Source organism: Heliconius melpomene, chromosome 6 (genome assembly GCF_056956725.1).
Source record: "Heliconius melpomene rosina isolate 202511_hmr_F chromosome 6, ASM5695672v1, whole genome shotgun sequence".
NCBI classification, from domain to species: Eukaryota; Metazoa; Arthropoda; class Insecta; order Lepidoptera; family Nymphalidae; genus Heliconius; species Heliconius melpomene.
Window position 1 is genome coordinate 4,799 of NC_140394.1, and position 17,751 is coordinate 22,549.

Here is a 17,751-nt window from a genome sequence, read left to right on the forward strand (position 1 = left end):
CCTTACCGCCTTTTCTGTGCTTAGCTTGCGCACAGATTTTTGCGCATGCTGCACTGCCGGCTAAGTGGCCCGCAGGTCTTTGCGCATCCTCGCACGCCGGGCAGTGCGGTGCATCCGAGCACGTAGCCTGTTTGTGCCCAGGACGCCCACATCTAAAACAGTGCGAGCTCCTATCAACTCCACTGCATTTTGCCGCCACATGGCCCGCCTCGTGGCACCGGAAGCAACGTAGAACCCGCTGCTGTAATAGCGTCACTTTCGCCGACACGAAGCCTACCAATAGGCGACCTCCGCTCACCTTCTTGGCAGCTGCCACTGGACACCGGACCCAGGCCGTGCCAAGTCCAGCACGATCCCGCCGAACCTCACCGATCTTGACGGCGCTGACATCACAACTACCAACTCTGCTGACAGCCGCCGCCACCTCCTCGGACGTCACTGAGTCGTCCAGCCCAGTCACCCTCAGCTCTGCGCATTTAGTAGGCCTTGAGACTTGAACCTCGTTCTCGTCTAACACGCCCCGCAACTTTTGCGCCAGAGCGTCTGCCTTATCGCCTGAGTTGAGCCCCGGGATTTCCAGTAGCCTCGCGCCAGTTGAGGCCACTCTAAATCTCATATCGGAGATATCCAGCTCCCCGAGGTCAACTTTAGCCTTCAGCTGGGTGAGCACCTGGCTGTAGGTGACGTTGCTCTCAACCGCGCTGGGTTGGAGCTTTAATGCTACTACAGCAGACCGAGGCTGCCGAAGTTTTGGAACTTTGCGCGTCTTTGGCGCTTTTGCTCCCGTCCTGCTATTTGGTTGCTGCTGAGCAGCAATGGCCTTCTTTTTGTTGCCTTTCCTGGCAACCACATTCCACCCTTCTAACAAGTCAGCTGGCGCGGGTGGAAGTGGACGTGGCTGCGGGGCGTCCGTCACTGAGGCTGCAAGGGTCTTTTTACCCTTGCCCTTTCCCTTGCCAGGCTTTCCTGGCTTCTGGCCCCTTGTCGAGGCAGGATTGGCGGGAGCGACCAGAGTAGTTGGCGCTGTCGCCTCTGTTCTCGCCGATGTTGTGGCGGTCTCCTCCTGCGAACCCTTTGACGACGCCAACGGGGGACGCATGCTCCTCGCCGGAAGAAGCCGATTCTCTAAGCCTTCTATCCGGGCGCTCACCATTGTTCCGATCTCCATCATTAAAGAGCGCTTCAGCTCATCGGAACACCCTGGTTGACTCTTGACAGGTCCTACAACTTGGCTCCTTTGCGCTTGGAGGTCAGCCCGTAAAAGACTGACCTCTTCGCGTAGCTCAGACATCTCATTGCGCAGCTTGTTGTTGTGAGCGCGCAGCTGAGCTACCTCCTCCGTCGCCGTACGCTGAGCCAATTCGTCCACAGCCATTCCTATGGCCCTTGCCGCCTGCTTTAGGGCCTTGGTGAAAGTTCCTTTAAGGTTGCCCGATCTGCTGGCAACCTTCCTTATCACCGCTAGGCTGTCCACCACCTGATTTTTTAAGTCAGACGCGAGTATGGCCTCGTCCTGCTCTTTTTCGGACGGTAGAGTCATATCCGAGAGCCTGGAGCTAGCCCTGGCCAGTGCGGCCGCAGCGCCATCCGATCCCTCCTGCTCTGACCTCAGCAGCAACTCCTTCCTTTCTGCCTCACCGAGACCTTTCCGTCTTCTCATGGCAACCATTTTTGGCGCCGGTCTATCTGGCTCTCCTTCACCAGAAGACCCCGACTGATCGATCGGCTTCCGAGGCCTCTTCCGCCTTTCCTTCAAGAATTGTGCCCGTGTCCTTAACCTCTCCGACACCATCGACACAAAACTCTCGGTATCAGAGTCCTTGGACTCTGACGCTCCCCACAACCGTCCATATGACGATCCGGACCCTCGTCTCGACCTGACACTGCCAACGGTCGACATTCCGTCACCAGCGTCCAATCTGGTCAGAACCACTCTTGGCTCCTTCCACACTCCTACGTTCTGGCCATCTCCAACTGACCCCTCCGCAGCGACACTCGAAACAGACACTCTTCGAGACGCCGCAACAACACCAACAACTTCCTCCGCCTTAAGCTCAACTACTCCGCCCTTCTCAGGCAACATCACATCGCCGCCCCTCTCGGGCCCAACACACTCCACCTCATCGTTTTGGTTTTTTGTTTTTTGAAATTCCATGTTGTTCCCACGAGTGTGGGGGAAAAACGGTCCATCCGAGCAGTGCCCCCTGTACTCGGATAAGCCTATTACGCCAGGGTGTCGGCCGGTACCCTGGCGGGACCAGCAGTAGCGACTGATCTCCCCATCAGCCATGAACCCCTCGCGCTGCTTCGCCGCTTGGGTTGGGGTAATTTTTTTATAGAGGTTTTCTTCCTCGCAGCCCGGCCGGTAAAGGCAAGGCCCTCGGTTCCACTCCTGATTGCGAGACATGACCGCAACCAAGAGTGGAGTTCCGATAAATTCGGCGCTGGCACATCACTGCACCTGCGTGGCGGTAGGGTGAGTACACACCACGCGCGCCCTCCGGTTCCTCACACTGTGGCCTCTGCATGACAGAGGACACGCGGAGAACCACGTCGGATTATTAGCCAGCTAGCAATCATTACCCAAGGACGAATCCTGTGGGCACCAATTACTAGCCGCCCAGGGTGCACCGGCCCGCAACACTGTTCGTCCCCCCCGAATGACAAGCATTCGAGAAAGGGCCAACAGCGAGCGAACACACGAGGAGGTTATCCGACCAAGCACCCCAACCCAACCCAACCCAACCCAACCCAACCCAACCCAACCCTTTTTTTTTTTTTTTTTTTTAACGTGAGGAAATCCTTTTACGGATACCGGCCCGAGTGGGGACTCGAGCGGGTTATGTGGGACTCGTGGACCGGCTGAAGGCCAATCCCAATACCCACTAAAACCTCACGGTGCTCCTCCTCGACCGCCACTGGCCGCGAGACACGGGGACGTGAGTCTTCCGCGAAACGCGGCGGCGGGAGCCTGCAAGGCACGTCGCGGAGTCAAGGGTGTGTGGGCACCCTCGACGGCCTGCTCGGAGTAGCGCGCGGGAGCAACCTGCGCGCGCCTACTCGGGCCAGGTTGGTAGGCGGTCAGCTTCCCCAAGCTGACCGCCCTCTGGCACATTAGGGCGGAAGGCGGCGATCGTGTGCCGCCCTCCGGCGACCCGGTCTCTTACGGCGGATGGCGACTTCGGCAAAAGCCTCCCTCGCCCGTTCCGCCGACTCCTTCTCGAGCACCACTGCCTCGCAGAAGGATGAGACCGCATCCCACGACGTCTCGCTGCCGGCCATAGCTTTGACCACGGCCGGCAGGGAAAGGTCGTCCCCTATGACGTCGCGCAAAGCGCGACGTTGAGACGCCCAGGCTGAGCACACCTCCAATGTGTGCTGGGCCGTCTCATCGAGGCAGTCGTCGCAGTGGTGGCAGCGAGCGTCGGGCTCCCTCCCGGCGATCCGACACAGGTAACCCCCGAAGCAGCCATGCCCCGTGAGCACCTGTGTCGTGCGGAAGGTTAGGACGCCGTGACGCCGCGCTAACCACTGGCGGAACACTGGACGAACAGCCTCGATCGTCCTCAGGCCGGCAGATGGTGTTGCCAGCCGAGATTCCCACAACTCCATTGCGGCTACCCGCACCTCCTCAGTGCGTGCCTGGCTTGCCGGTTCCCCGGACACTAGGCCTCGACGCCGGCAATAGACCGACGCCAGAGACCGAGCATCCAGATCCCACGGCATGACTCCAGCAACCCAACCCAACCCAACCCAACCCAACCCAACCCAACCCAACCCAACCCTTTTTTTTTTTTTTTTTTTTTTTTTTTTTTTTTTTTTTTTTTTTTTTTTTTTTTAACGTGAGGAAATCCTTTTACGGATACCGGCCCGAGTGGGGACTCGAGCGGGTTATGTGGGACTCGTGGATCGGCTGAAGGCCGATCCCAATACCCACTAAAACCTCACGGTGCTCCTCCTCGACCGCCACTGGCCGCGAGACGCGGGGACTAGAATCGTCCACGAATCGCGGCGGCGGGAGCCTGCTAGGCACGTCGCGGAGTCAAGGGTGTGTGGGCACCCTCGACGGCCTGCTCGGAGTAGCGCGCGGGAGCAACCTGCGCGCGCCTACTCGGGCCAGGTTGGTAGGCGGTCAGCTTCCCCAAGCTGACCGCCCTCTGGCACATTAGGGCGGAAGGCGGCGGTCGTGTGCCGCCCTCCGGCGACCCGGTCTCCTGCGGCGGATGGCGACTTCGGCAAAAGCCTCCCTCGCCCGTTCCGCCGACTCCTTCTCGAGCACCACTGCCTCGCAGAAGGATGAGACCGCGTCCCACGACGTCTCGCTGCCGGCCATGGCCTTGACCACGGCCGGCAGGGAAAGGTCGTCCCCGATGACGTCGCGCAAAGCGCGACGTTGAGACGCCCAGGCTGTGCACACCTCCAACGTGTGCTGGGCCGTCTCGTCGAGGCAGTCGTCGCAGTGGTGGCAGCGAGCGTCGGGCTCCCTCCCAGCGATCCGACACAGGTAACCCCCGAAGCAACCATGCCCCGTGAGCACCTGTGTGGTGCGGAAGGTTAGGACGCCGTGACGCCGCGCTAACCACTGGCGGAAAACTGGACGAACCGCCTCGATCGTCAACCGGCCGGCAGATGGTGTCGCCAGCCGAGATTCCCACATTCTCACCGCGGTTTCCCGCGCCTCCTCAGTGCGTGCCTGGCTTGCCGGTTCCCCGGACGCTAAGCCTCGACGCCGGCAATAGACCGACGCCAGAGACAGAGCATCCAGATCCCACGGCATGACTCCAGCCAGCACGCACGCCACCTCACCGGAGATGGTCCGGTACCCCCGTATCGCCCGGATGGCCATCACCCTCTGCGCACGTCGCAGCAGAGTGATGTTGTGCCGATCCAGAGCGTCCGCCCATACGGGAGCACCATAGAGCGCCATCGATCGGACCACTCCGGTGTACAGCCGACGGCTAGAGGCGCTCGGCCCATCGACGTTGGGCAAAAGGCGCGCCAATGCCGCCGCTGTCTTCAACAGCTTCGGGGCCAAAGATGTAAAGTGGCCCCGAAAACTCCACCGACCGTCTAGAACAAGTCCGAGGTACTTCATACTCCTCTTGACGTCGATTCGGACGCCACCGACGACGATGTGGGCATCTGCCGGTGGGCCCTTTCGAGGAGCATGGAAGTATAACGCCTCGGACTTGTTCAGGGCAACCTCCAATCCCAACCTTCTAATTCGGCCGACGACTTCGGCCACTCCGGCCGTCGCGAGCAATGCTGCCTCGCGATAAGTCCTCTGCTGCGCCAAGACCAGCGTGTCGTCGGCGTAGCAGAGGACTCCAACTCCTTGTAGGGTGTCGCCTCTCAACACCCAGTCGTACCCGATGTTCCACAGGAGCGGCCCGAGAACCGAGCCCTGTGGAACACCGCACGACACTTCATATTCTTCCCACCCTCCTCCAGGAGCCGGAAACGTCACGGACCTCCCGGATAGGTAAGCCCCGATGACGCGGCGCAGGTATGGAGGCACTCGGTGATAGATAAGTGCCTCCTCAATGCAGGGCCAGGGCAGGGAGTTGAAGGCGTTGGCGATGTCTAAAGACACCGCCAAGACTCCATCAACCCAACCCAACCCAACCCAACCCAACCCAACCCAACCCAACCCAACCCAACCCAACCCAACCCAACCCAACCCAACCCAACCCAACCCAACCCAACCCAACCCAACCCAACCCAACCCAACCCAACCCAACCCAACCCAACCCAACCCAACCCAACCCAACCCAACCCAACCCAACCCAACCCAACCCAACCCAACCCAACCCAACCCAACCCAACCCAACCCAACCCAACCCAACCCAACCCAACCCAACCCAACCCAACCCAACCCAACCCAACCCAACCCAACCCAACCCAACCCAACCCAACCCAACCCAACCCAACCCAACCCAACCCAACCCAACCCAACCCAACCCAACCCAACCCAACCCAACCCAACCCAACCCAACCCAACCCAACCCAACCCAACCCAACCCAACCCAACCCAACCCAACCCAACCCAACCCAACCCAACCCAACCCAACCCAACCCAACCCAACCCAACCCAACCCAACCCAACCCAACCCAACCCAACCCAACCCAACCCAACCCAACCCAACCCAACCCAACCCAACCCAACCCAACCCAACCCAACCCAACCCAACCCAACCCAACCCAACCCAACCCAACCCAACCCAACCCAACCCAACCCAACCCAACCCAACCCAACCCAACCCAACCCAACCCAACCCAACCCAACCCAACCCAACCCAACCCAACCCAACCCAACCCAACCCAACCCAACCCAACCCAACCCAACCCAACCCAACCCAACCCAACCCAACCCAACCCAACCCAACCCAACCCAACCCAACCCAACCCAACCCAACCCAACCCAACCCAACCCAACCCAACCCAACCCAACCCAACCCAACCCAACCCAACCCAACCCAACCCAACCCAACCCAACCCAACCCAACCCAACCCAACCCAACCCAACCCAACCCAACCCAACCCAACCCTTTTTTTTTTTTTTTTTTTTTTTTTTTTTTTTTTTTTTTTTTTTTTTTTTTTTAACGTGAGGAAATCCTTTTACGGATACCGGCCCGAGTGGGGACTCGAGCGGGTTATGTGGGACTCGTGGACCGGCTGAAGGCCAATCCCAATACCCACTAAAACCTCACGGTGCTCCTCCTCGACCGCCACTGGCCGCGAGACGCGGGGACTAGAATCGTCCACGAAACGCGGCGGCGGGAGCCTGCTAGGCACGTCGCGGAGTCAAGGGTGTGTGGGCACCCTCGACGGCCTGCTCGGAGTAGCGCGCGGGAGCAACCTGCGCGCGCCTACTCGGGCCAGGTTGGTAGGCGGCCAGCTTCCCCAAGCTGACCGCCCTCTGGCACATTAGGGCGGAAGGCGGCGGTCGTGTGCCGCCCTCCGGCGACCCGGTCTCTTACGGCGGATGGCGACTTCGGCAAAAGCCTCCCTCGCCCGTTCCGCCGACTCCTTCTCGAGCACCACTGCCTCGCAGAAGGATGAGACCGCGTCCCACGACGTCTCGCTACCGGCCATGGCCTTGACCACGGCCGGCAGGGAAAGGTCGTCCCCGATGACGTCGCGCAAAGCGCGACGTTGAGACGCCCAGGCTGTGCACACCTCCAATGTGTGCTGGGCCGTCTCGTCGAGGCAGTCGTCGCAGTGGTGGCAGCGAGCGTCGGGCTCCCTCCCAGCGATCCGACACAGGTAACCCCCGAAGCAACCATGCCCCGTGAGCACCTGCGTCGTGCGGAAGGTTAGGACGCCGTGACGCCGCGCTAACCACTGGCGGAAAACTGGACGAACCGCCTCGATCGTCAACCGGCCGGCAGATGGTGTCGCCAGCCGGGAAACCCAACCCAACCCAACCCAACCCAACCCAACCCAACCCAACCCAACCCAACCCAACCCAACCCAACCCAACCCAACCCAACCCAACCCAACCCAACCCAACCCAACCCAACCCAACCCAACCCACCCAACCCAACCCAACCCAAACCCAACCCAACCCAACCCAACCCACCCAACCCAACCCAACCCAACCCAACCCAACCCAACCCAACCCAACCCAACCCAACCCAACCCAACCCAACCCAACCCAACCCAACCCAACCAACCCAACCCAACCCAACCCAACCCAACCCACCAACCCAACCCAACCCAACCCAACCCAACCCAACCCAACCCAACCCAACCCAACCCAACCCAACCCAACCCAACCCAACCCAACCCAACCCAACCCAACCCAACCCAACCCAACCCAACCCAACCCAACCCAACCCAACCCAACCCAACCCAACCCAACCCAACCCAACCCAACCCAACCCAACCCAACCCAACCCAACCCAACCCAACCCAACCCAACCCAACCCAACCCAACCCAACCCAACCCAGTACACTCCAAACAACCGCACAATACACATAGGCTCCGCATAAAAAATTCGTAAAAAATCGAATAACCGAGCCACACGCGCAACGAGTGTTTTAATTGATTTCCCCACGTCTGATTCACCAGGATTATCGTTTGCAGACCACCAGCACTCCAGGATCCGGAGAAAAACAGCATCAACTTCCACCATCTATAACTGTGAGTGTTTTACCGCATTCTAAAAACTCTCAGCGTGCAAAGCTTCGCGCCGTCAAGACAAATCCAAAGACACCACTTTTGTCACAATCCGTCCAAGGAAGACGGAATCCCAAAGGCGCGAAGTTTACATTATAACCTCTAAAAACCGCGTGGTGACCACGCGGTTAGAGAGCACGCGGTACGATATAACCTCGAAGACCCTACGTGAAGACTCCGAAGCCGGACCGAGGACTTCGACACCGGTCCGAGGAATCCTGCAGACCAGAGAACCTCAACAAGTCTCAGACCGTGCAGGTAAGCCCAGGGCTTACCCCCATCCCTCAGTCCAAACACCCTGTGTTTGGGCTCGTTCAACTCAGGACTCCAAGTCCTTTCCACACACCCCCTAACCTTTAAACCACCCCCCTCCCCCCAAACCAACCCCCTCCACCCTCAACCCCTACCACCCCAGTTTTCTCACCGGAGCTCGTATTATACACGGGTTCCTCTACTCCACCTGCATCCCCCTGTCATCTAACAGTAAATTCCCAACCACCCTTATTTCACCCTCACCCCTCCACCACCCCCCACCCATCAAAAATTTTCTACCCCACCAATAGTCGCCCCACGAAAGTCGCCCCCCCCCCCCCCCCTAAAAATTTTTTACCTCACCCCCCCTGGGTTTATCTCCTAAACGGGAAGACTTAGACACACCGAGTTTGGGTTCGTTTTACTCAGCGAAAGGAGCCCAACCATCTGGCTCCAACAGAATCCTCAGAAAAAGCACTGGGAGAGAAATAGAGCACCCGCCCATCCGCGCGAGGAGCATACTCATCTCAACGGTAACATATATACACACAACATGTCTCTACCAAATAAGAAAAACGCCAAAGTAACATTCGCCGACAACAAGACCACAGTATCAGCAGGAGGTAAGAAAGAATCTTCATCGAAGTCACTCAGAGAGGCAGTCATGAGGCGGCAAATTTCAAACAAAGGCACGGAGTCAACAAAGCTACCGGGTGAAACCCGAGGGGCGGAAGCCGAAAAACAGACTCCGTCCTCCCAGCCCTCGACGCCTCCCACAGAAACCTCCTCACCAAACAACGTCGACTCAGCCTTGCAGAGAGTATCGGAATGGCGCACGGAGGCCTCGCCCGATGGCAGTCTCCCGCAAAGTGCTGATACTGACAGCGACATCAGGCTGTCGATGTCACCTGGATCGGATGCATTCAAAGGACGCAGGACCAGCCTCCTCATTACATCTACGAGAAGGACTGGAGTGGAAATGGACCTTGCCACAAAACAAGCCAACGACCTGCTCCTGGCGGGAAAAGAGGCCCTCGAACTGTCTCAAAACATGAAAAGGGAATTAAAGCAGACAGCAATTGACAGTCTTCAATCCCTATACGAAATAGTCCTGGCTCTATCGGACTCCAGAGCCAGGCACAAGTGTAACCTAGAGACAGAACGAGTGAAACACGCCAGGGAGATTGTTAACATAGAGAGGGCCCATAATAAGTCCATGATAAGTGTGATACAAAAACTGGCCGGCAATCTAGAAGAAGCAGGTAACAACATCTCGGCGACCCTAACCGAGACGAAGGAGGTTCGGAAATGGTTAGGGTACGAAACAAGGGAGCCACATCAAGAAATAAAGGAAATAAAAGCCTCTATGGGGAAAGCAACGGCAGGGATAGAGAAGCTTCTCCTACAACCGCAGACAAAGAAGGAAAGCCACGAGGGACTTCAAGAGATTCTGCAAGAACATAAGGATCTCAAGAAGTCAGTCAAATCCCTGTCAAATCAATTCGATGAATTCCGCAGAGAGAATAAAAAGACCGGTGAGCAACTCCAACGGATCCAGGACACCAGCGGGAAGGCGCTAGAGCACCTAGAAAAACCCCTACCACCTCCACCTGTCCTGGAACCGCCAAAGGAATTGATGGAGATCAGGAAGCTAATCGAAACCATCCACGATAAACCCGCACCACCACCGCAAGCCACAGCACTATTGGGAGATAGAGAACTAAAAGATAACCTTCTCCCAATAGCGGGGACGCTCGAAATGGTAACAAACGACATCAAGTCAATAAAAGAGAAATTGGATAAGCCCACCACGCCAGCAAGGTCGATTCAGGAAGAAATGGATGCTGCGGAAGGTGGGAAACCAACCACGACCAGCAAGAGACCAGCCACGGTGACGTACGCCAGGATAACGGCCACACCGGCGAAGCCCAAACCGAGGCCAAACCACACCCTTATAGTATCGTCTAGTGATCCGACAAACACCGGCGATACTATCATCAAAAGGATAGTGGCGGCCATCGACGCCAAAAAGACCGGCGCCAAGGTGGACAAGGTACGCAAAGCACGTAATCAAAAAGTCGTGCTGAGCTGCCACACAAATGAGGATCTTCGCCTGGTGCAGGAGAAAGTTAAGGGACAGCAAGGCCTCAAAGTGGAAGTCGCCAGGCCAGCAAACCCGCTCATTATAATCCGCGATGTCCTAGCCTACCACACGGACACCGAGATTATAGAGCACGTCCTGGCGCAAAACAAGGATGTTCTGAAGGAACACGGAAAGGAGGCCAAGCTGCGCGTGCGTTATAGGAAGCGAGCACGCAACCCCCTGGAGTGTCACCCGATCTTGGAACTTTCACCGGAAGCACACAAAGCGGTCCTGGAAGCCGGCCACCTCCACATAGGGCTACAAAGAAGACCTGTAGCGGATCAGTCTCCTCTCATGCAGTGCATAAAGTGCTTGGGATTTGGCCACACAAGAACAACGTGCCAAGAAAAAGACCATCTCTGCAGCCACTGCGGAGGCCCACACACATGGGGAGACTGCATGGAGAGGAAAGCGGGTAAACCACCAACCTGCATAAACTGTAGAGAAGGAGGTAAAAAAGACACAAGTATGGACCACAATGCCTTTAGTACAGAGTGCCACGAGCGACATAAATGGGATGCCATAGCAAGATCAAAGATTAGGTACTGCTAAAGGCATCCAAAATGACACAGAAACACAGACAAAAGCTAGGAACATCAACATCATACAGGCCAATCTGCAAAGATCAAAACTGGCAACGGCGGAACTCCTTCAAGCTGCTAAGGATAGAAAGATCGATATTGCTTTAGTGCAGGAGCCGTACGTAGGCAGCGCGGGGGTACTAAAGCAATATCCAGGCACAAAAGTAGTACAGTGCACACTCCGACGCACAAAACCAGTTAAGGCTGCAATTATTGTGTTCAGTGACCGACTGGAGGTAGTCAACGACCCCCAGACGGTGACTGAAACGGAGGCGGCAGTCTTACTGAGAGGGGGCAGCCTGCAACTAGGATTGATCTCAATTTACCTGGAGGGCGACCAAGACCTAACGCCATACCTAGCAAGGATCAAGGATATCTATGGGAAGCTGGCGGAATCGACCACAAATATCATAGTTGCTGGAGACACCAACGCATGGAGCCCCTGGTGGGGTAGCATCACTGAGGACACCAGGGGTGAAATGTACAGCGCGTTCCTAAACGAAATGGATCTTCACATACTTAACACCGGGGATACACCAACGTTCGAAACCATAAGAGGGGGGATAGTATGCAAAAGCGCCATTGATGTGACAGCATGCAGCCGCTCTCTATTAGGAAAAATTGAAAAGTGGACCGTACAGAGGAACATCACCACCTCCGACCACAACGCCATTACTTTCGCGTTACAGCTTCGACGGCCACTGGCCAGTCTTAAGCCCATCACAACGCGGAAGTACAACACTAGAAAGGCAAAATGGAAGGAATTCGGAACACTTTTCAAAAAATTACTACAAGAAAATTATTTTACACCCGCTATAATAGAACAACTAAAGGATCCCGAAGAACTAGAAGTGGCCGTAAACACCTTTACGGCCCTAATCCACAAAACCTGTGAAGATACCATCCCGTACTTAAGACCGGAAACCCAAAACCCTCTACCGCCCTGGTGGACAAAAACATTGGACCAAATGCGCAAAAAAGTACTCCAGCACAAGAGGAGAATCAGGAACGCAGCCAAAAATAGGAAAACACATGTAATAAACGAGTATGTAAAAATCAAGGAGGAGTACAAGATTGAGGCGGAAAAAGCGCAAACGGAAAGCTGGAAGGATTTCTGCACAAACCAGGAGAAGGAAAGCATGTGGGACAAAATCTACAGAGTCCTGCGTAGATGTGATGGTCGCCAAGATGACACACTCCTGAGGAACCCGACTACAGGCCACACCCTGTCCCCACAAGACTCGGCAGACCTTCTGGCTCGAACGTTTTACCCTGACGACTCAGAGGCAACAGACAAACCCTGCCACGCCTCAATCAGAAACTGGATCAAAAATTTCGACACCAACACCCTACCTGAGGACGACCCACCATTCACCGTCACTGAACTAGAGACGGTGCTGAAGCAACTAAATCCCAAAAAGGCGCCTGGCCCCGACGGGCTGACCGCAGACATTTGCACCGCTGCCATCCGCAACGCCGAAGACATCTTCCTAGCGATGGCGAACAAGTGCCTGTCACTATGCTACTTTCCGGAGCAGTGGAAGGTAGCTCATGTGGTCATAATCCGTAAGCCCGGGAAAGAGGACTATACACACCCCAAGTCCTACAGACCAATCGGCCTTCTATCAGTGATGGGAAAGATAGTGGAAAAGCTTCTAGTGGGCCGCCTCCAGTGGCATCTCCTCCCCAGAATGAACAAGCGGCAATACGGCTTCACACCTCAACGCGGTACAGAAGACGCCCTAAGCGACCTCATAGACCACCTACGACAGAAACTGACAGACAGGAAATCAGTCCTCGTCGTATCTTTGGACATCGAGGGAGCTTTCGACAACGCGTGGTGGCCGGCACTCCAGAAACAACTCGCCATCAAGGAGTGCCCCAGAAACCTTTTCAAGGTAGTCGATGCATATCTCAACGACAGGAAGATCTTAGTCAACTACGCCAGGAGAGTCTCCACAAAATGCACTACAAAGGGTTGCGTCCAAGGTTCCACTGGCGGACCGACCTTTTGGAACGTAATTTTAGACTCTCTACTGCATCGGCTGACAGAAAAAGGGGTGTACTGCCAAGCCTTCGCCGACGACGTCGTACTCGTTTTTGCCAACACCACCATGGAAGCCCTACAAAACGAAGCCAACGAGACGTTAACAACTGTCATGACATGGGGAGAACGGAACAAACTTAGCTTTGCACCGCACAAGACCAACGCGATGCTCCTCACGAAAAAGCTAAAGTATAATCCCCCTAACCTGAGAATGGCACAAACCAGCATCCAGTTGGTTCAAGAAATAAAAATCCTCGGTGTGATAATAGACAGAAATCTGACCTTTAAGTCCCACGTCGTGGCACAGTGCAGGAAAGCCACACAAATCTACAACCGGCTTGCGTGCACGGCGAAAATCACCTGGGGACTAAACTCGGAGATCATAAGGACCATCTATACAGCGGTAATAGAACCAATCATCACCTATGGTGCGAGTGCGTGGTGCGAATCCACCGAACTGCGCATGATACAGCAGCACCTACACACGCTGCAGAGAGGGTTCGCCCAAAAGATCTGCAGGTCTTACCGCACGGTCTCCTACACGTCAGCATTAATTCTGTCAGGCCTGCTCCCCCTGGACATCAGAATACAAGAGCAGGCCCTAATCCACCGCACAAAGAAAGGCAAAATCACCAACTACCTTCCCCTCAACACGACTCTCGAATGTAACATAGACTTTGACAAACTACAGCACCCAGCCTCCCAAGAGGCCATAAAATATGGGAGTCAAGAAGAAGAAGAAACACCGGAACCCCTCAACAACAACCACCAGCGAGACGGTCCTGAAATATATACGGACGGCAGCAAAATCCGAGACAGAGTAGGAGCTGCATTCTCCTGGTGGGAGGGAGGAACAGAAACAAAATCCCGAAAGTTCACCCTACACCCCGCATGCACTGTATTCCAAGCTGAACTCTATGCTATATATAAAGCTAGCCAGGAGGTTATGCGAACAAATGTCCCCCTGGCTACCATCCTCAGCGACTCAAGGTCCTCACTAGACCTGCTGGGGAACCCGAGGACCACCCACCCCATAGCAAGAGCGACACAGCAGTACATACAGCGCATGAAGGAACAAGGAAGAAGCATCAGGCTAGTTTGGCTCCGAGCACATATAGGCACAGCCGGAAACGAAAGGGCAGACGAACTTGCTAAAGAAGCCGCACTGCTGGACCGCCCATATGACTATAAAAGAACACCAGTGGCCCACGTCAAGACCAAAATCCGTGAAGAATCTGTAAAAAGATGGCAGGATAGATACCTTACCTCCAGCACGGGCAACACCACCAGGGAATTCCTTCCTGATGTTGAAATTGCTTTTCAAATAATCAGGAAGGTAAGATGGGACCCAATCCACGTGCAAGTCTTGACGGGACACGGTGGTACTGCCAGCTACCTGTATAAACACAAGCTCAAAGACTCCCCGGGCTGCGAATGCGACCCCAACATCGAAGAAACAGTGTGGCACATCATTCTGGAATGCCCAAGATTCTCCATAGCCCGCCTTAACCTAGAAACACAACTCAATATTAAACTGGAGAGGGAAGGCATAGCAACAGTGATGGCGGACAACCTGCGGAGGCCTGTCTTCCTAGACTACCTTCTGGACATCTTCTGCATCGCAATGCGTAGAAACGGCAGCAAGATTGCAAGAGGAAGGAAGCTCGGGGAGGAAACTGGCCTTGCTGCGTCCATCACCGAAGTTGGCCCTACCAAAACAACCACCCCGGAAACACACGCTCAACATCTACTGCAAAACGGACACCCCGGCGTCCCAGGGCTATCGACTCGTCCCGTAGCCCTTTTCATGGACGACGACGAAGAGACGCTGGGACTCTGCTTCTGCATCGTCGGCCCGAACAAGTGGGTCTACATCTCTCCTGGCCTAGCTGTTCTCACAAAAGGCAGCACAGACAAGGCCACAATGAGAAAGTCGATCTACGACAGCATGCCCACCACATCGCTGGGAAACTGCGAATTTCGAACAATGCGATTGAAGAACAAAACCATCGCACTCTTCGAAGGCATCAACGGCGAGTCCCCCTTCACCAAGGCATGCAAAGTGCTCGTCCACCTGAGCACGCTGACGGCAGAAGAAACAAACAACATCGGTCCAAAAACACTGAGCGTGGACGCTATGAAAGCCGGATTCGACAGAGGAACAGTCGAAGACTTTTTGGGATGCGTTAACGCTTCCAAAAGTCACAGAGTGGTTGTTTACGAAAACAGAGGAGAAGACTTGGCCTTCCTAAAAGACAGGAAGGAAGCCATAATAGCCAAAACAACCGAGACAAGCGGAGCAATGCGTCTACAGGAGAGACTAGCCAAAGAAGAGAGATCAAAGAAGAGGGAATCAACATCCAAACCCTCCAAAACAGCACATATAATTAGCCTGTTAAAACCCAAAGAACGTCTCGTCAGGAAGGATAAGATCACAAGAGCTGACAAAGGACAGGTCACAACACCCGACCTGCCTCCAGCAAACGACACAAAGCAGCATATGGAGAACGCACTTCTGGAGTACATCACCATCCTACGAGAAAGCACAAAGGTAAACCTTGGGATCTGCGAGAAGATACGCAAGACCTTCGAGCTCGGGAACGAAGGCTTACTCAAGGTGCTACTCGAGGAAGAAAAGGCCGCCATCTACGACAACTCCACATCGGAATACCTGAGGGGAGAACCACCAAAACTCCCCCACAGGACGGCCTACAGCGGGAAACTCGGCTTTGTAGAAAGGGAATCCAGAACTGACGAAGACAACAACACACCCAGATTCAAAACTACACCCGATGACCCAATCTTAGTACTAGCTCGATGCACAGAGGTTTCGCTGGAACAAAAGATCCTGGACAAGGCAAAAGCCACCCAGATCTCAGACAGCCCGATAAACCTCACCCACCATCCCACACCAGAAATAGAATGGGTCAACGGAGCCCCAGGCAGTGGAAAATCAACCTGGGTTACAAACACCTTCAACCCCGACACCGACCTGATCGCTACCACCACTACAGAAGCAGCACAAGATCTCAGGAGAAAAATAGACTTCAAACGCGAGCGGGAAGGACGCAGCAAAGTGAGAACAATCGCCTCACTCCTCGTAAATGGCATCAAAGCCAAAGACAGGCCCAAGAGGCTGATAGTGGACGAGGCTTTGATGAACCATTTCGGGGCAATCGTGATGGCGGTAAAGCTCACAGGTGCAGAAAAACTCACGCTGATCGGGGACTTCAATCAGCTCCCATACATCGACAGGCTAAACCTATTTAAACTTAAATATATCGGCCCAAACCTTGTGACGTCCATCACCCAGGAGCTCTTAAGATCATATAGATGCCCACAAGACGTGACTTACGCCCTTAACGAAGTGTATGACGGGATCTACACGGCACGTTCCAAAACTCGATCCTTGAGAAGAGAAAGACTCACCGGCTCATCCGTCCCAATGGACTCACCCGACACCCTGTTCCTGGTCCACACACAAACGGAGAAAACGGATCTCAGCCGGAAAGGATGCGGAAAAGGGCAAAACTCACGCATCCTCACCATAAATGAGTCCCAGGGGTTGATGTATAAATCAGTCGTTATAATACAGACAAAATCCACCAAAATCCCTCTACACGACAGCATAACACATGCTGTCGTGGCGATAACAAGACACACAGAGGAGTGTATATATTATAACGACACGCACGACATGGACGCGATCGCGAGGTTTATCAGCAGGGCAAATAATTCAAGCGCAGAAGACATCAAGACATACAATACAAAAATGGCTATCTCTCAGAGAGACTGGGACGCAATCGATAAACTGACAAACCAAACCGGACAAGACAAAACATAACACAACACAACAATACAACCAAAGACAATACAACCGTTGAAATGAGTTCAACCTACAAAGAAAAAGGACCAAATCACAACAATTTACCCTGAAGAGCAGAAAAAGGCACGGACGCACCATGTCCGTGGTGTATTTTGACTACTAATAATAAAAAAAAAAAAAAAAAAAAAAAAAAAAAAACCCAACCCAACCCAACCCAACCCAACCCAACCCAACCCAACCCAACCCAACCCAACCCAACCCAACCCAACCCAACCCAACCCAACCCAACCCAACCCAACCCAACCCAACCCAACCCAACCCAACCCAACCCAACCCAACCCAACCCAACCCAACCCAACCCAACCCAACCCAACCCAACCCAACCCAACCCAACCCAACCCAACCCAACCCAACCCAACCCAACCCAACCCAACCCAACCCAACCCAACCCAACCCAACCCAACCCAACCCAACCCAACCCAACCCAACCCAACCCAACCCAACCCAACCCAACCCAACCCAACCCAACCCAACCCAACCCAACCCAACCCAACCCAACCCAACCCAACCCAACCCAACCCAACCCAACCCAACCCAACCCAACCCAACCCAACCCAACCCAACCCAACCCAACCCAACCCAACCCAACCCAACCCAACCCAACCCAACCCAACCCAACCCAACCCAACCCAACCCAACCCAACCCAACCCAACCCAACC

At 54.9% G+C, this 17,751-nt stretch overlaps 1 protein-coding gene across 1 annotated transcript; it reads left to right on the forward strand.

Annotated features, from left to right (window-relative positions):
- Positions 1 to 5,372: 5,372 nt before the first annotated feature.
- LOC146537983 (uncharacterized) lies at positions 5,373 to 17,182 on the forward strand. Its single transcript, XM_085187007.1, has 3 exons — positions 5,373 to 5,482; positions 8,864 to 11,043; positions 11,150 to 17,182. Exons 1-3 carry the CDS (start codon positions 5,373 to 5,375, stop codon positions 17,047 to 17,049), a joined length of 8,190 nt encoding a protein of 2,729 aa, XP_085043133.1. The 3' UTR covers positions 17,050 to 17,182.
- The last annotated feature ends 569 nt before the right edge of the window (positions 17,183 to 17,751 follow it).